The sequence below is a fragment of the Ascidiella aspersa genome, chromosome 3, assembly GCF_963924565.1.
Source record: "Ascidiella aspersa chromosome 3, kaAscAspe10.2, whole genome shotgun sequence".
Taxonomy (NCBI): Eukaryota; Metazoa; Chordata; class Ascidiacea; order Phlebobranchia; family Ascidiidae; genus Ascidiella; species Ascidiella aspersa.
Window position 1 is genome coordinate 28,532,367 of NC_139449.1, and position 19,387 is coordinate 28,551,753.

Consider the following 19,387-nt stretch of genomic DNA (forward strand, 5'->3'; position numbering starts at 1 on the left):
TGATGTAACTTTGTTTATAATAGAATAAAAGCCGCGTGAGCATACCTTTTAAAAGTATATTTTTTATTGGAACTAACTACCATGTGTGGCCCGCTCGTATTGTAAAAGTTGTTTATTTAACAGGTGTTTTTGGGTTGAGCAAAGTAATAAATGAATAACATGCAGTACTACTTCCTGTGTGTTAGCCTATTCTGTTTATACGTAAGTAAACATATTTTAATTGATATTGATACGTTTTAACGTTATCTAAAATGCTGTTTCAAAAGGCAGTGTCAATTAGGGTTTCTAGAGATAATTATCAACAACATTATAAAACTAAAAATATAAACAATACCGTGAACAACATGTTTATTGTGTCACGAATAACTTAATTTTAAAGTCACTAAGCGTGAGGATGTGCAAAATTTCCTTGATCATGTGAGTTGGCTCTCCATAGTAAGGTGTAGGCCTAGTATTAAATTCAAGCTAAAGTTCCGCAACGAAACATGCCCCGAGCGTTTCATTTAGCGACGAACAAATACCTTCTTCCGAAACTAAAATTATGTCATACGATGTGCAAAACTAACGCTTCGAAAATCCAATTTTTATCAACAATTTTTACCAGGCCAATTATCAGTAATAAACCAAAGTTTAGTCTAATTCTAACTATATATTTATAAACAAATTCTTTTTTGCTAATCACTAAAATTATACTTAATTGCATATTTTCAGTTGCTCAAATGAGCAATATATTTTTATTAAACAAATATAATGTTTTTAAAGTTGAAAACCGGATCTTGTACAATTTAACTTCTAGGTACCGGTACTTTTTTTTCAAGGTGTTAGTTTTTTAGAATGTTTTTCTGCTTTTTTAGGCTTTTTTGCTTACATTTTGTTTGTCAATATATGTTTTAGGTGTCGGTTTTGTGTGAAGAAGCTAAATCCACCCTTGTAAATCCTTGTATATTTGACCAATCCGAAAATAAGACATCATGCAGCAACCCCAATCTAAACGCAATACCGGCCAAAGGTTTCTTATTGGATATATTTTGTTCGACAAATAAAATGTGATTCAGAGTTGTTAATTATCAGTTAATCTGGTCAATACAATTCGTTAAATATTGTGCCTGTAGTGGTTGTGCAGTTTTTAAATATAAAGTGTGACTCACTTGCCTAGTTCAGAGAGAGGTTTAACAGCTGGGTAGACAAAGTAGATGGGATAACGAACCTGTTTTTGCTCTAGGATGCTATGTTGCAAATCTGAATGCAAAATAGTGTACGTGCTCACGATAAATTAATAGACTACTTAAAATAATACGATCCTTAAATAGCCCTATTATTAACTGCTATATGTCTTTCATATCCCTTGTAGCCATTTCCCAGTTGACAACCCATCTGGAAATCCATAACACGTCTATCAACGAGATAGATAACAACGTATTTGAAGAATTACCGACTCTTTTGATCATTAATCTTGCCGGCAACGGCATTTGGAAAATTGATAGCAATGCTTTTGCGTAAGTACGAATGTCGTAAAATAACCTTGGTTATTTTTGTTCGCCATAGAATAACAATTTCACCCTCTTAAAATTAACAATGTCAAATCTAAAATATACGCACTCTAAAATATATGCACGTATAGCTGTACTTTTTTACGTAACGCTTAAAAGTTTAATATTTTAATATTTATAATTATCACAGGAACTTGACTAAGTTGAATGATCTTAAGCTGAGCAGCAACGTGATAGATAGTATTGCTGGGAGTTTTCCACCGAACCTTCGTACACTTCGAAAGCTTAACATCAGTCATAACGAATTGACTATGCTCAACAATGGCGATCTCAGCCACCTGACAGACCTGCTGGTTAGTTGGCAAAATATTAAGCTTCATTTCACAATTAAGCCGTAGGTTAACCGATTTGCTAATCAGTGGGGCATGATAATTCAATCAAAAAGTTTTTTAACATTGAGATTCACTTTATTTTTTGTTAAAGAATGTTTTAAAATGAATTATTCAGCGTGTATTAATGATCTGCACTTGGATATACTCATACAACATGCTTTTCAGACTTCTAGTGTTTATTTTATAGCATTTGGATCTTTCCTGGAATCACATCAAATTTATAGAAAATCGATCTTTCTTCATGCTGACTGCACTTGAAACGTTATATCTAAACGTAAGTAGCTCTCTTTACTTAGTATTGAATATTATTGAAAATATACCCATCAAACAATAAACAAAATGGGTAAATGCTTCTCTCGCATTTCCGCAGCATAATTCCATGAAAACGATCGCCGTGAAGCTCCGAAGTCACTCACTTGACTCTGTTTCGCTCTACGACAATCCCTGGGATTGTAGCTGCTCATCAATATCGGCCATCCACCCCGTCACATTCGACCACGACTCGGTTGTCTGCAGGTTCGTTTATTTTACACTTTGAAACACGCGATGACCGTTAAAAATAATTGCGTTATCTAATGTAAAACAGTACTTAGACACGGCAAATTTACGGGCTTCAATTTGAGACAAGGGGTCATCAAATGAGTTAGTTTAGTTCTGCTTTTGCTTTTAGTTTGCCGCTCAACCTTCCATGCTTCGTTCTTGAGTATCCTCAAAGCTTCTATAGCCAAATAATATAGGTCACAGCTAAAAACATTACGTGACAATAAATGTTTCACACTATGAATAAAAAATACTGCTTTGAAATCGTGCAGTACACCGAAAGAGATGAACAACAAGACACTTTCTGGAGCCAGAAAGGCTCTGTTCTGCGTCAGCCAATCAACAGGTAGCGCATTTTTGTTTACAGCAAGTCGCTTTTTATTTTATTTTTAAACGTACACTTTTCAATTTTGTAGTGGTTTCAGTCTCGCCCAGCAGCAGTAGCGTGACAGCTGAAGGCAGCGGAGCGGTAATTATCCCAACGATGACACCTGAAACCACCAAAACCTCGTCTGTAGCGAAAACGACTGGCTCGTCAACCTCAAGTGCGGCAGTCACAGCAAAAAAGACGACCTCACTGTCGCCTGGAAGTACATCGAAAGCGTCAACTACAAAAGCTTCAGGATCCTCAGTAACGACCAAGACCGACACAGGCGCATCGCCAGGAACGCCAAACGTTTCGTCCTCTGTCGGGCCGACTGGATCTAGTCCCTCGGTCGCTACGTCAACCACACCAAACGCCGCTTCGTTGACACCTGAAATTCACACAGTTCCACGGACGGTTGTCGTGATCGTCGCAGCAGGTAAGCTCTCGAACCCCGCATAAAGGGGAACGTTATTCTAAGTTGCAAATGAAAATCGGTAAAAGCCCGGGTCTGGTAATTCTTTAATTAGTACCTTTGTACATTCAAATTAGTACAAATTTGGTGATCGCCAAACACTGTAGTTTACTGCACCTAGTCGGACCCTGAACGTCACAATACTAAATTTAACTTGGATTGAAAATTGGTTCTGATGTATAATGGGCCATCCGAAAAAACTATAGTTTTGTCGTCTTTTGCACTTAACTCATTTTTTTTAATTTCTACTTATCCAACCACTTGTTCACTTAAAATTCGGTTAATATCTCAAAGGATAAAATATTCTGCATTGAATTTTTCCTATATAGGCCCGAAAGTAGAATTACAGTATATTGTAAACAATCAGTTGGTCGGACTTTACATCTCTTCTCTGGATTTCCTTACTTTTCTAAATCCGATTTTTTTTACCGCTAGGATACGAGACCTATATATACTGTAAGACAACAAGAAACGCTAACCCAGAAGTCGCATGTTTAGGACATCCAGTGAATATAAGTTGCCACAATACGACAGTCGGCGCGAATCTGTCGTGGCACAAAGACCACGTGACTGTAAATAACAAAGCCGGATCGCCGCTCATCAACGACAAGATTGAAATCAAAAGTAAGTGCTGGTTAGTCTTTTGTAAATATGAATCGCAACATTAGGCGAACTTGGGCTATATACCGATACCCGCTTTTAACAAAAAATTATCTGATTGTTAAAGATAGGCCTATTTTGTGTTAGCAATACAATATTTGCGTCAGTTTTTGGCGATAATGGGCGTTTTAAGGTATTAACAACATATTATTGTACAATGGTTGTAACTCTTAATTTGTAAACAATTACAGAATGTAACGTTAATATAAATAATTGTTATTGACATGGGGGTAGCATCTAGTAGTATACAGCTCTGCTCAATTAAAGTATTAAATGTTGAAAAAAATACTCTTCATAGTTAACGATAAATGACAACCTATGAACTTAATATACTTGAGATACAGAAGTAGCAAAATTCGGCTCGAATTCCCAACAGTTGCAATGGACATGGTGTCATTGGCACTGGCGAAGTATTTTGTTTGGATTGGCTAAAGACAGCTCCTGATTCGCCCCTGGTAATAAAATTAGGGATGCAAACTGGCAGTAAAAAAAAGCATCCGAAAACAGACACTTAGCGCCCGGTCTTGGGAAAATCCTAAAAACATGGGGAAAATACTTTGACCAAATGTTAGCCAGGATAATATAATAAAAGGTATGTCCAAGGTAGGATAAGGTACGACGTAATGCTTACTATAGCTATTTATTAGAATTAAGGTGCGAGTTGGCGTTTGAGTTTAGGTGGGTCAAGTATTGTTATATTTATTCTTCTTGGTCAATACTCAATACAAGCCTAAAAAATAAATAAATTATTTTTTATTGTTGCTAGCAGCGTCATAAAGCATTACGTCATACCTTATCCCAGCATGGACTCGCCATACGTTATCCCGTCATGGACATTTTAACGATTTTCCGAAACATAGCTTATCCCATTGGCAATCCTACACTAAATGGGCTTTTTAGATTTACGCTAATTTGGACCTAGAGGTATTTAGGCCTAAAAACTTACCCCCGTTTTAAGGTATAACTTTCTTACCACTGTGCAGGCGCTACAAAGCAGGATGGGGGTACTTACTGCTGTGCAACGGTCAATGAGAACGGACACAGAAACAAGTCGCTCTCTTGTCAGCACTTGCGTGTGAAAGCCGTCCGCTCATCCACTTCGCCTGCCGTCTACGTTGCGGTCATTATCCTGGTGGTGATTGGCGTGTCAGGAGTTGCTGTTCTGCTGTTTAGACGCTACCGCAGAAATTCCGTCGAACGTTACGGACTGCTGAGCAACAGGGTGGGTTTGTGCATTTCGAGTTTATGTTGCTGCCATTTGTACTGCTCGAGCCTATTGGTTACTGCAAATACAATAAATATATAAGGACTAACACTTTACGAGTACTAGGTGTGTCCGATTCTTGACATTTTATTCGGATACCAATACCTAAATCGGATCGGCACTGATACTGCCGTAGTATCAGACCCAGTTGGCATCGGGTATCGGCTGCGATCCGATATTATTGGAAATTCCTAACGATTGTGGTTTGTTTTATTCCTTGTATGACGGTAAACCAGTCTTCAATCGTCATGCACATTGAGAAGAACAGAATAACTATAGCGGCAAAGTTAAACATTTAAGCTCAAAACCTTCCTAACTATAAATGTTTTTATGTCTGTGTTTTCTACGAATATAAAAGTTTTTTTGCATTTTTTGTTCTTCCGCGGGAACAAATTAATATATCGATGAATTAAACAAGTGACAATTTTTTTATATTGTTTCAGAATGCCTTTCGAGCGGATGAAAGTTCGTTTAGACAAGAAAGCGATGATTACCTTTGAAACTCTAACTATATTTTATTTTTTTGTTGCTTAAGACTGCTTTCACTTCGAACAGGTTGCATATAGCCGCTTTATATGTTGCATATAGCCGCTTTAAAATTTGATTTTAATCGAATGACCCACGGGGAGAACTTCTAAAACTGGAGGCCTTGGTTACCCCTTTTAGTTATAACCCGCTCACCGGGTTCAATCAAAAGGCATAAATTTTATTTGTATTGTGTCTGTACATGTATAGCGATCGTATATCCTTTTATGTTATCCGTTTTGCGCTTATTTGAGTAAAGCTTGCGATAAGAAATTGTTGTTTAAAGTAAATGTTCAAAAGTAGCAATAGTCTGTCCGTTAGTAAAAGAAACAGAAGCACTAGTAAAAAATGGCTGACTAAGAAAAGATGTCCATATAGCAACGTTTGTTTTAAATTCCAAAGAAGCAACTCATGCAAAAAGCGTACTGCAGATCTATATTTTTTTGTTTCGAGATTGCATAAACTTTATTCGATACTCAAACTACCAACATCTTAAATTATGGCGGTGTTTGAATTGGTTTTTACAGGGTGCTGAAAAAAATCGGTAAATTGTAAACAGTTTTGAATACGAAACAAGGCAAAAGTAGAAGGCCCAAAACAAATAATATAATTCAACTAAAAAGCTTGCGTTTTTTTAATTCTAGCCCACCAGTTTGAAGTGGTTATAACTGGTAGCTGATGAACCTCTGGAAAATTCAATTTTAAACACTTTTATAAACTGCTTTTAACTGTCTAAGTTCTATAAATTTGCTCTGCATCAAATCTAACCTAACCTATAGCCTACTTTAAAACTGTTCTACCTTCAATTTTATAAATCTTTGTACCCGGAAACAGTCTAGTAAGAAAAGCTTGTGTATTGCAAAAATCGTTGCGATTAACTGGGTGTATAGTAGATCGCTGAAGCAAATGAGTTTCTCAAGAAAACGTGAAGAAATATTCGAAAAGAATTAAAAACAAAAAATTAGCACCACAAACGAAAGGCCGTAAAACTGGGTAGGAATATCCCAATCATAACAGCGACACAATAAAAACTAAATCGAAAACAGGATAAAATACGTTTTAGGATGGTTACAAGAAAGTCGCCGACTAACGAAGAGGTACCAAAAAAAAATACTATTATTGCCCAAAATATGCTTGTAAACGCCTTTCAACGTGCCGACCACAGTAGAATACTATACTTGTCCAAATTTTCTGTTATTAGTGTCGTTTTTAGCGGTATCGTACAGTTATTCGCGGCGAAGCTCAACAAACACACCTAAAACAAAAATAAACGAAGTGGACTGTACAATTGCGCCAATGGCACACCAATACAAAGGAAAACAGTGAGAAACGAAGAGAATCTGTAGACGCAAGATAAAGCATTTGGCGAAATTATGCGCACCTCATTAGGCAAAGCCACATGTGCAAGTGCATTGCCACAGCGAAAAAAAAAGCATCGTACACGAGATTACGCGCTGAATTACTGGCCAAGTGTAGTTAAATTAGTAACTTGCAAACAGAATCGTATTCAGGAAAAAAACGTTTGTGGTTAAACGAAGTCTTTAACGTCTACAAAACTGTCCTGGAAAGTTGGACTTTAACCAAAAACACATACGGCAAGGAAATGTCCTTTTCCGAAGAATGAACTATTTCAACTGTACACCGCTTACAGGAAGTCGTCTGTCCCTCTGTGACCATCCGCACTGGATCGAAACGCACTCTGCAAGACAACAAGAGTGTTGTTTGTTGGTAGCATTGTGCACTCTATATAAACCTGCGCCACTCGGCCAGGACCACTTTGGGTTTTTAACTTTTTACTGATATAGATTTAAATTCGATTAGCTTTTGTTCAGAGGTCTGGCGTCCTTAGAACCCTTGTGACTGGTGATACGTGCATTTTTTAGGGGCTGGGTCTATTATGGAGATTTTTTCAGCAAGTTTTAGCTAAATTAAAAAAAAATATATTCTAACCTACTTTCGACAACCGAAAAGACTAGAATTTCAACTCTTAATAAGATTGCCCCCATCACTGGCCTATTCAACTGACCTGGTCATTGAGCAGTCCGTACGACTCGCCGTCCTTATTGCTTCGCCATCTCTTGTAGACGAACGAGAGCGCTCCGCCAACGATGGCAATGCACAACAGCACGATGACCACAACAGAAGCGGTCGAAATGCCCTTCTTCGGTTTCTTTGTAGGTGGAGACTGAGACTGAGACGGTGGCGCTTCGGGTGCGAGCAGGAACTGAACGCAGTAGGTCGATGACGAGTCGGTCCGGTTCATGCAGCAGTACTGGCCCGCTGTGTCGTTGCTGAAAGCTGTGCACAAAACAAGCGGTGTAAATGCGCGCGGCCGTTGTTTTTTGTTTTGTTTAAATTTGCTCCGTTAGCTGTCGGCAAGCTTTTTAAAGTCGATGATATGTAACGCTGAAATGTAAGCCGCAATCAGTTTAGCAATACAGACCGATTCTACAATGCAACCTTAACCTTAATAAGAAAAGAAAGACCCAAATTAATGATAGAATCGTTATGCTTGCGTTTAGTAGTTCATGTATGAACTGATATGATTTCAGCTTATACTAATAAAGTATATATAATTGACCTCTATTGTTTAAAGGGGGTTTTCTTTTTTATATTAAAGTTTGTGATTAGATCTGTGTAACACAAAAAGTACAAAATCAAAACAAGTCTAAAAATATAGCTTGAGGTGAGGTTCGAACTCAAGACCTCGGCAAACCGCGACGGTCATATTTCTGACGCTGTACTTCAGCGAACAAGTAAAGACATTTGGACACTGCTGAAGCAATTAACATTACGTAATTCACCCGCCAAGGTCAGATAACTCCCGTTTGCCACGTTTTTGTCGGTGATGAGGGTCGCGTTGAAGAACCAAGCGATTTGGTCGCCGTCTGTAATGTTAGGTGCTAGCGGGCAAGTCATCCTCACCAGGGTGCCTGTGCGAGTAAAAACAAGGTTCAGTGAAATTGCTACGCTAGTCTCCCGCAGGATAATTTTTCACAAGAGCATGTACACTACAGGGTTTCCGCATGTTTAAACGAAATTAATGCAACGACAAGACTTTTTAAAAGAAAATTTTATAGGATGTTAATTGTTAAACACCTAAAATTGGATTACGAAAGTAAAATTGATAAGTACTTTAGAATTATTTTGAAAACAAAACAGCATAAAAGCAATGGTCAACACAATAATAAATTTTCAAAAATTGTTATTTTCGGGCACTGCATGCTTGAATCTCTGAACGCATAATGAACGGTACTAGAAATTGACACATTAAATTTGGTTTCTAAGAGAAGCAAATTTTTTTCAACTTCGCCAAAAAGGTTGTCCAACAAATTTGTTAGGTTTTACAAAGGGTTACCTGTAAAAAATAAGTTTTTTCTCTACGGTTTCTATTGTGTATGCATTTAGCAAAGTAAAATCTTAACGTTGGTTACTATGCCTGTTTGCTTTTTAAACAAAAAAGCCAAACCGTTTCTAAATGAAAGTTCACAGAGGGGCACTATTTTGTTTATATACTAATATATGGTTTCAGGAAAATGAGGCATGAAAACAGAATAACAAACTAACATTATGTTGTATCCTCCTTTATGATGAGAGTCAACGGCCAAGTTTAAGAAACGCAAAAGTCAAAAGGTATGATAATTCTTTATGAAACTGACTTAAAAAAAGTATCATTTGCGATTCAGGTTGGATTGAATAAGGGAAGGGCACTATTATACCATTTAATGGATTGGTTGTTTAACTTTTTAGCAAGCGGCACAGTAAAACGGTCAAAAAATATTCGAGGCACATTTTCTACAAAATAACAAGTCAATAACTTGACAGCCATCCTTTATAAATGATAAAATAAGAGAACAATAGGGAAATGCCACAGTTATGAATATTGGCACACAGTTCAACATTCACTGATCCAATGATTGCCAAATTTGTTAGAAAAGAATCTAATCCCAGTTTTACAGGTTGCGCAACTAGCCAAAAAAGTAAATCATCTAGTTTGCGTTAAATATAACAGATGGGAAGGACATGGTTCCATTATACACCTGATACACTTACTCACCAGTTTTTACTGTTCGATTGTGGTCGTTAACGACATCTTCGGACAGCTGCGGAGTCGATGTTGGTGTTAATATTTTTTTGGTTGTTGTTGTTAACATTTTTTTGGTTGTTGTTGTTAACATTTTTTTGGTTGTTGTTGTTAACGGTGGGCTTTCGGTTGTTGTTGTTAACGGTGGGCTTTCGGTTGTTGTTTTTGGGCTTTTTGTTGTTGTTGGTGTCTCAGTTGTTAATGTTGAGGGTGTTGTTGTTGAACAGTTCATTTTCGACAGAGGATTATCGGCAAGAATTGTAGGATACCTACAACATGTAAATCAAAAAATATGCTTGAAAAGATAAATAATGCAGATTAAATAAGCTGGGAACTACAGCAATTGTTTTTTTGTCGTTTTCATGCAGAAAAAAAAAAGAATATCGGCAATTTACTGTCAACAATTGCCGAGAATAAACCAACCTTAAAAATGTAAGGTGCATGTCGAAAAGTAACTTTAGACCGCGTAAAATATTGATGTTTTCAGGTAAGAAAGTCCGTTTTAATTAAGAAGTCCGCCTTTATTACCTTTAAATAGCATTCTAATAGGTTAGTAGTTCTCAGCCGGACTCCAGCCATAAGACCCAAATAAGAGTAACATCAACTTTGGAATAAAACACAGTTCGGAATGAGACCATTTAGGGCAGGGGTCGGCAACCTACGGCCCGCCGATGTAATTCATCCGGCTCGCCGCCTCTTTGACAAATTAACACCGCCGCCTTGACAAATTGACACAAATCAATTTCACATAAATTTTAACTACTTAAGTTCAAAAAATTTTCGCGCTTCGGGCGAATGATCATTTTACATCCGGTTTGTTTACGTTTTGATGCTGTCTTTTGAACTAGATTCCGCGCTTCTTTACCGTTGCACCGCGGAAGGCTGCGAAGTGCGACGCGGACAAACGAAAAACAAAGTCGCGCTCGCTTCGCTCGCCAGATGTGCCCTCGCTTAAAAAGGTTAACAAACACTGAGCTAGGTTAAGTTAAAATGTTATCGCGTTCCCTCAAAGTAGTTTTAGTACACTTTTCATTAGTAGTATGGATGACGACGTGTGAACTCGAATTCCAAACCAAACAAAGTTTTTTTATGCGCTTTGCGTCAACACTTTAGTACCTCCTTAAATATAATTAAACACGTTTTTAAGTGCAAAAAGACCCGAGACCCGCCTGATTTACAGTTGTTCTAACATTTTACTAACACAATTCTTAACATACAGTTTGTACGGCCCACAGAGACATTTCTGAGTTTGGTTTTGGCCCGCGATTAGAAAAAGGTTGCCGACCCCTGATTTAGGGCCTTTTCCGATGGATTTAAACTTATATATATTCCGACAGGTTTAGGTCCTATTCAGACGATTTAACACTTATTCTGTCGTGGATATTACTATGTGTTTGGCTTTATTATTTTGTTGGTCTTAATATTATGGTATTATAGATTATTCTGTGTTAGATATTGTTGCCTTATATAGGTCTAATTATGTGTTCTCTCTCAACGTTTCATAGGTTGTGAGCCCTTATTACAGGCTCCCGGCAATTTATTCCCTCTGTACAAGTTCCAGAACAATTCGTCCGAAAACGTCACAAGGAAGGTCTTTGAAGTCGTAATGAGGAACGCAAGTTTGATTTTAACTGGATTAAAATATAATACCCTCGTGGGCCGTGGCTCTATCAGCCCCATTTTTTGTTGTGCACTAAGAAATTAATTAAAAAATCGCGCCACACTATCCACACTTCAATAAAAATATAACCTGACAAAGACTCTGCTATAAGGTAATAATTTAAAATTAAAATATTGTTAGTTAACCTATTGATAGTGTGCATATAAGTAATACGAACAGGAAACTATACTATTTATACAAAAAAAAAATTGCGGCACACTTGACAGAAAAAATGCGGCACACCAATTTTCACCAAAAAAATGTGCACAAACTGGAGTTCGACAACTACACTGAAAGTTAAACTGCTCAGAAGCTTTAACAATTGTAAAAAGGTTACTAAAATTAGGAGATACGCAACAAAAATGACAAGTTTATATTGTACTAACTTCTCACGGATTTTACGGATGATGTTTACAGTTGAAAAAGATAGCTAAGCTCGTTTTAAGGCGAGTAAACCAGGGATTCCCAACCTCTGGGCCATGGCCCCCTAGGGGGCCTTTTTCAAGGAGGACATAACAAAGATTAAAAAATTATATTTTTTTAGTTTATTATCTACTCCACTAAAACAAAAAATATAAATTAAAATTTAATGAACGCTTGAAGTAACAAGAATAGACGGCAACCCGATTGAGCTTTGAGAAAGATAGTTTGACCACATTTTCGGCGAAACTAAGCATTTCATACCCTAAGCTTAATGAAATAGTCATGCCATTGCTGTTGCCTTTCCCATTAACATATGGCTGTGGATGTGGGTTTTAAACAATGTTACTTCTAAAGACAAATCAGCGCAGTGTCTTGGATATTCAATATGACATGCGGCTGGGTGTTCCCACCACTAAACCAGCAAATAAGACATTGTCAGTGGAAAAACAAGCTCAACTATTACATTAACTGAATATGTAATAACTAATTAATGTACTATCATGTTTATTGTGTGTTGTTTTTATATCATTTGATAATTTTTACTGTTTACTGTATATTCAAAAGGTTGAAAAAAATAGGGGGGGGGGACATCGATTTATAAAAATTTCAAAGGGGGCCACGGTGTAAAAAAGGTTTGGAACTCCTGGAGTAAACAATGCATTTTTTCTCGTCCATGAACAGCAAGAAACTTTACGGGCCGCGGACAATACATAAGCCAAGAAAAAAGCGTTTTATTAAAGACAATAACCTGTTTTGGGTCTTAAAAGTACGTACGACTGTCTGATCCGCATCAAACGCCATAAGTAGAATAGTTAAAACTAGAACGCACAAAGTAGGAATCATGTTATTGACCCATAATTTATTTTGTGCAAGAAAGCTGGCTTCAGTTGTTGACAAACCGCGACAACAACAACAATTTTCTGTTTTCGTACTGATTTACCTATACTCGGGTACAAAGAAAAAAAAAGGAATGCAGTTACAATGGATGAATGAAATACCAATACGAAAATTACTCTTCAAAACCCACAACACACACACACATATTGACACACAAACAAAACACACACACGCAATAATATACGTCCTGTGCATTAGTATTATTCACTTACGTGCATATGATCGTTGTCAGGTTGACACCTAGCTCACTGAAGGTGTCATGCAAAGGGCAGGTGCAGTTCCACTGGTTGTTGGTTGCATTTATGGTTAGCGTTGTGGTGTTGACTGTTGCAAACAAGGAGTCATCCAAGGTATTGAGGCTGTTGTTCTGCAGAAGAAAATGAGATTTTCTGTAAGCGTCGAAGGCTAATTTTGCGTGGTGTCATAATGACTGATTTGTGATTTTACTGTTTATAACTCACCCAAATTTCCTACTGTATTAGGGCCCAAATTACTTGACTTTGACTAAATTAATCATTTTAGAAGTTGACTTTCATGTATGTCTTTTAATATTAGAGTTTAGCTATCCCACTATGTGCTTAATTCAATTAAATTTGGGTTCGGCTTGTTTGTTTAGTGACTTTACATCGACTCTTTTGGTACAGAACTTGACTTGGAATAAAAAAATATTTTTGCTACAAAATACGTTCTAATCAGTTCCATTGGTGCATTGGTCCAGTTTTTTACCGCCTCGCCACATACCTGCAAATCTAAGTAGATCAACTCGGTCGTATTCCGAAAGGCCAGTGCGTCGATTGACGATATACTGTTGTACGAAAGATCCAGGTTCTGCAAAACAAAATATTGACAAACCGTCAATGTTCATAATACATACCTTCGCAAAAATTGAGGTGAGATGTAAAAATTGCTTTTGATTTAAAACAGTGTCACGCGTAATTGTCCAAAACAAATGGAAACTGCGCAAGGTTACGTTTGGCGCTGATGAACTTCCTACAAATATATTTGTGCCTGGCTTTTTTGATCAATGTCAAAGACCGTAAAGAATAAAACCACAAATGGTTAAAACAAACTTAGGTTGCTCTTTTGAGGAACAGATGGCCATGGTTATAAGCGCCTTTGTTAAGGGTGAGGGAAGCATCAAGGTTGGGAATTTTGGCCAAATTCCTAGGCTTAGGAAAAACACGGACGCAAACATATAGTATAATACCTGCAAAGCTTTCAAGTTGTCCAGGTCGCCGGTTCTGATGCCTGTGATGAGGTTGGAACTAGCGGTCAGCATTGTTAGTGCGGCTAGGTCAGTGTCCAGAAAGCCAGCCAGGCTTTCTAACTTGTTGTCGTGGATGTGGAGCATTTCGAGGGCAGTCAGGCCTCTGTGCGTAAGAATGCCTACTTTAAGCATTGCGCCAACAGGAGAATTTAAGCGTGTTTAAATTAGCTTATTTTGCGTTTGTTTACTCCGTACATAAGCACAGTTTCACTAAAATCGTGTAACTAAAAGTTTTTTTCTTAAATGTATTGGATTTTCGTTCTTTTTTTCCATAATTTTAACTTACGAAATTTGTCAAATTTTAATCTTCCGCTTATTTTAGCATATAAAGGTTAACACCTTCTTTTTTCAAACGGGTCTAATTTCTACACAGGGTAGACAGCGTGTTTGTAAGCGCCAGTTAATTAAAACCATAGTTTCTCGGTGTTCACATAAGCGATGACAATTAAGAGCCACAAAACGGGGTTCGTTGTTTTGCAGAAATATTAAGCTACTTACCGCTATCTGGGTAACGCAGCATTGATACATTGTAGTTTCTATCAATGTGTATCACGGAACAGCTGTACTGTGTGTATAGTGTGTGACTAGTCACTATATATCTCGGACCGCATCCAAATCGGGAGGTTTCTTAACCTAGCCATATGGGAGCCCCAGTATCCGGGTAGAAGTGATTGCCCAGGACAAACATTTTGTTTCATCTTCATAGGGCGTGTGTTCAAACACCGTGGGTGAATTTCGCCCGATAGATAACGCGATTTGGCGACAATATTTTGCATCAACTCAGGTCCCGTCAGTCCCGTGTTTCAAACTAAGTCGTTTGTTTGAGTCGCGCGGGGAAACAAACGAAAACGGTAAATGTACATTAAACCAGTGGTTCTCAACCTTTTTTTTACGGTGAAATTTAAAACAAATTTTGCGGACCGGTGGATCTTTAAAAATCAAAATCAACCCAAAATGCGATTACGACAAAAGTATGCAACTTAAAAGCAAAGAATGGAAACTTCAATTAAATTAGCAATTTTCTGCTGTCTTTCTTATAATATACGTGGTATAGTGGTATACGAAAGTTTTTCACATACAACTATCTTAAAGTAGAATATTTCAACGACGTGCCTACTTATAAACAGTTGGGCAAAACACTGAGCATTGTAACCTACAGTAAGTCCAAAGTAGACAATTACCTTTATGTTACGTCACAATGCTGCAAATAACGGAACTGGCGAAGTTCTTAATTTGGTGGACAATCTTTTAACATCTTGCATTTCGCAATTGAGATATAAATTGTAATATATTTGGCGGACCGGCAGAAAAGTTGACGCGAACCGGCACCGGCGGGTTGAGAAACCACTGCATTAAACAACCCTAGAGATTGCATGTCATACAAATGAGGCAGGTTTTTAATGTACGAAAATTCTTTAAAATGGATAATTCCATTACCCTTAATAAAAATAAACAAAATGTGCTTTGTTTAGCAAAAAACGTATCCATGATAACGCATGTAGTGCAGTTTCCGTCGGCAGTTAAAATATGTCGGTTTACGTCAAATCCGAAGCAAGCGTGTGCATAGAAAACACAAGCAATTGCGTAAAAAAAACTAAAAAAAACTTTATTACGTTCGTTCGCAGAAGCAAAAATGTTTTTATGAGTGACTTGAGTGATAGCAGAGTCATATGACGGCGCGATGCGCCTGATGTTATTAGGTATAAACTTGTATATGACGATTCAAATCGACCTTAAACGTTTCGAATAAAGCCCTGGGCTACTGGGCATATAAAATTATTTAAGACTAACCCTGATTGCACTGATCGGAATCACTAGCACACACTTTATGACACTCCACAATACTCTTTAAAGGTTTGAATTGAATTCAGTTATAATGCCGCGCAAGCGACTTAGTGTTGGTTTTATAAGAGCATGATACGTGCGCAGAACATTGTCGAAGCATGGTTTTACGGCAAGCATGAACTGTTTGCTCACGGGCCCATTCGTTTGGCAACTCCGTCATTTGAGCAAACATCTTGGCCCACAACGTCACAAGAAACGATATCGACTCTTGTGAAACGTGTCTGGCTGTCTGGGTTTTTATGCGCTGTGTGCTGCTGATACTTTTGGAGCGATCACATAATCCTTAAGAAACAATACTCAGCAGGTGCATCTGTTCGTAATCGAAGTGGGATATCGCTTTACACTTTAGTCAACTAAAAACCCATTACACAATGCACTTTTTATTTACGTCCGATACAAAATACAGGACTATATATTTTAATTGTGTTTTCGGGCAATATAAGCTTATTTCAAACGAAAGATTTACTTCAAAAGATTGCCATATATAGTCGAACAGTTCGACAATGACGTCCTTTTTACCAATGTTGTACTTTCGACAGAAAAAGTATTGGCTATCACATTATCCAACGAAGCAAAATGTTCTTTGCCTGAGTAAATATCAGTTTAGCTGTTTAGCCGAGTGGTCTACGCTTTACAGACCCATTTCATAACTATAAAAACAACTGTACAAAAGTCTTTCGAATCTATTATACAGACGGGAAGGGGCCACGGACTTCAATTTGGACGCCACTGGTTTAACCAATCGTAGTGCGAAATAAAGGCTGGCCATCGAATTAATAAAAAAAATAACTTTGTAACCACTTTGTATTATTTCAAGTGCAAATGAATCGGAAACAAGGAGCCAGTCGTTACAGGAAATTCCCAAGTCAATTACGGCCTGATAACAGCAAAAGGAAAGCTGCAAATATTCCAACAAGCTTCCCCGCAGGCAATTAATTGCTGGAGCAGAGATAACAAGCATTTTTTTAGATACTCGACACGTAATTTTACAGATTTTTGAAAAAGAGAAAAGTGAATCCATGTCTAGTAATCCTGCAATGGCCTGCTCGTTTGCAGAAAAAGTCCTCATTTATCGCAACGGTTATCCTAACCACTTGGATACCTTTATTAATGGAGTCTATATGCACACCACATATCTAACTAAGCACGTACGAGAATAGAAGCTATTTGCAATTAAGTTAAGTCGAGATCGACTTCGGTTGTTTAAGTCGAGATGGACTTCGGTTGTCGTTGCAGAATGCTAGTCAAATCGATTGTTCTAAGCACAAACAACAGGATCAAGACCGGAACGATTTCGAGCAGTTACTTACTTAAAAGCTTCCGCTTCGATCGTTGTAATGTTATTTCCACTTAAGTCGAGTTCCGTCAGATTTACCAAGGTTGCGAACGAGTTGTTGGAAATGGTGGTCAGATTGTTGCCAGTCAAAACCAATTTTTCAGTGCCAGGATCTAGATCTGAAAACGTTAAAAAACGGAAGTTTAAGGAACGCAAAAGCGCGATCTAGTCCACGGAAAAAACGACATTTAAAGGTGTGTCCTGTTAATGTAGTGCTAGTGGCAGAGGTCCTAAAACTTTTTTTCCAAAGACCTTTTAATTGTTTTGCTTCGCGTGGACCACGGTAGAAAAATAAATTTTCAAAAATGAAGTCATATATTGACGTCACAATCAAACAGACTTCAGAAATATGCTGATTTTGTCATAAATCTATGTCACAATACAAATAGACTTTCAGAAAAAGGCTGATGATTTAGGTAAAATGGAGTTTAAATACATTCGGTGCTAAAACGTTTTTTTTAATTAAACTCTTTTTTAACTTGATTACTTCTTAGATATAGACTAATGTTTCAATTTGGCCTTCATGGACCCCCTAAAATTAGTTCACGGACTCTCAAGGGTTCCATGAACCCCAGTTTAAGAACCCCTGTGCTAATGTAACCAGGCTAAAATGGTATTAATGGTCACTACGTAATGAATATGTTGGTTCCATAAGCAACTGATTTCCCGATGTTAAGGTACTTAACAAAACAGGGTACACGGCAACACCAACGAAAAAAGTGAAATCCAACGTGTTACCTTCGGGAATAGCGTCCAAGTTCTTGTTGCTGCAGTCTGTCACACCCGTGGTTGTGTTCAATGCTTGGCATGAATCGTCGGCCGAGTGCACGACATTTGCATGATGAGCAAGTAAGGCTAGAAGCTGAAACAAGAGGTGGGCGTTTCACGTTGTACGTTCGTTTGTTTAAAAAAACAGTGGCTTCCAACTTATTTGGCTTACGGCACCCTACATAAAAGGCATATAAAGAATCGCACCCTTGCTAGAATTTTCGCCAAGTCGGTAATTATAATTGTACAACTAACGAAATTGAAACAACAGACATCCAATACGCAGAGTGTATATAATTGATTCAGTGCACTTCTTTACATAAAAATTGTATGGAAGTGACAAATTACAATCCTTTAGAATCAAAAATATCTCCAACCACCCTTAAGCATTAGGGAGAAAACCCAGTTTGAAAGCAAATTTTTGAAATTTATTCTACGAGCGTAAAACAACCTAAAGCCACTCAATTCAACATTGTTTGGAAAAAGAACGACGTTAGTTGTATTTTTTATCCGCGCTTGTAGTTATGCGACAAGGGTTTCAAGTTAGGCTACACTTTTCAGTTAAATACTTACCGAACAGAATAGCGTGAGATAACGACGCCCAGGTGCCATGCTTTAGTTTGTTCTTCAAATCCAATGTAGAGCTCGAAGTGAAATCAGTCTCACAGTACGTTTACCTACACAAAGCTGAACAGCTGCGCGAAAACGACATTGTTTCGGTCTCCCTTAACATATTTCTGCTGCATAAAGCCACTACACGTTCAAGAAACACCGCGGGAAAATTGTTTCACCTACTTGCCAAACAGGCTGCGTGTGAACTGCGCGCGCTCTGGTTTAACCTCCAAGGCAGAACAACACACACAGACCACACGTCTACTCGAAAAGCGACTTTTGAACAACGCAGTTCACAATAACGAGCTGAGCGATCGGGCGTGACGTAAAGCGTGCCACCAAGAAAAAATATCACCCCCATGCTGTGCTACGAAGGCCTTCGGTGGTTTCCAAAGGCTGACACAGAACGCGAAGACTTGAAACTTATAGCAGGGCTACCCGACTGGCAGACGGTGCACGTATAACTAACCTTTGAAAAAGTGTGAATGAATGTTGAAAAGTGCTGAATGTTGAACCTCAACAAATATCACGTTTACTGACAAAATATTAGATACTATGCGCTACAGTACTATGACATTTTCGAGAAACTGGAAGAAAGATTCTTTAACGAGGCAACTAGCAGAACAATAACCCCCCTTTGATTCCGCGACATGCTGCTTTCCTATTATTTCACTGCTTTCGGGTCTTGGCCGCAACCCGGTAACTCGTGTTCTTCTGTATCCGGCAAGGCTAAACCAACACGCCGAGGCCAGTTTGCCTGTCTTTTGCTACTTCAATATACGACG

General features: G+C 38.0%; 2 protein-coding genes across 2 annotated transcripts; one reads left to right on the forward strand and one right to left on the reverse strand.

Moving 5' to 3' along the window:
• The first annotated feature begins 121 nt into the window (after positions 1-121).
• Positions 122-5,976, forward strand: LOC146161369 (uncharacterized). Its single transcript, XM_083385449.1, has 11 exons — positions 122-201; positions 895-1,009; positions 1,352-1,496; positions 1,681-1,843; positions 2,070-2,156; positions 2,253-2,398; positions 2,695-2,768; positions 2,839-3,225; positions 3,760-3,885; positions 4,905-5,143; positions 5,629-5,976. The coding sequence occupies exons 1-11, from the start codon at positions 151-153 to the stop codon at positions 5,683-5,685; spliced, it is 1,590 nt and encodes a 529-aa protein (XP_083241575.1). The 5' UTR covers positions 122-150; the 3' UTR covers positions 5,686-5,976.
• A 568-nt stretch (positions 5,977-6,544) lies between these two features.
• Positions 6,545-18,764, reverse strand: LOC146161370 (uncharacterized). Its single transcript, XM_083383678.1, has 11 exons — positions 18,564-18,764; positions 17,961-18,084; positions 17,197-17,341; positions 13,982-14,144; positions 13,516-13,602; positions 12,987-13,141; positions 9,960-10,063; positions 9,768-9,929; positions 8,515-8,643; positions 7,737-8,008; positions 6,545-7,409 (listed from the first exon to the last, which is right to left on the reverse strand). The coding sequence occupies exons 1-11, from the start codon at positions 18,600-18,602 to the stop codon at positions 7,356-7,358; spliced, it is 1,434 nt and encodes a 477-aa protein (XP_083239804.1). The 5' UTR covers positions 18,603-18,764; the 3' UTR covers positions 6,545-7,355.
• Positions 18,765-19,387: the final 623 nt, after the last annotated feature.

Coding starts and splice junctions, on each gene's coding strand:
- LOC146161369 (XM_083385449.1), top strand. CDS start 151: ATGAATAACATGCAGTACTACTTCCTGTGTGTTAGCCTATTCTGTTTA. Junction 1,844..2,069: donor GCCACCTGACAGACCTGCTG/GTTAGTTGGCAA, acceptor TTTATTTTATAG/CATTTGGATCTTTCCTGGAA. Junction 5,144..5,628: donor ACGGACTGCTGAGCAACAGG/GTGGGTTTGTGC, acceptor ATATTGTTTCAG/AATGCCTTTCGAGCGGATGA.
- LOC146161370 (XM_083383678.1), bottom strand. CDS start 18,602: ATGGCACCTGGGCGTCGTTATCTCACGCTATTCTGTTCG. Junction 14,145..17,196: donor ATCGAAGCGGAAGCTTTTAA/GTAAGTAACTGC, acceptor TCTTACGCACAG/AGGCCTGACTGCCCTCGAAA. Junction 7,410..7,736: donor ACGGACTGCTCAATGACCAG/GTCAGTTGAATA, acceptor GTTGTCTTGCAG/AGTGCGTTTCGATCCAGTGC.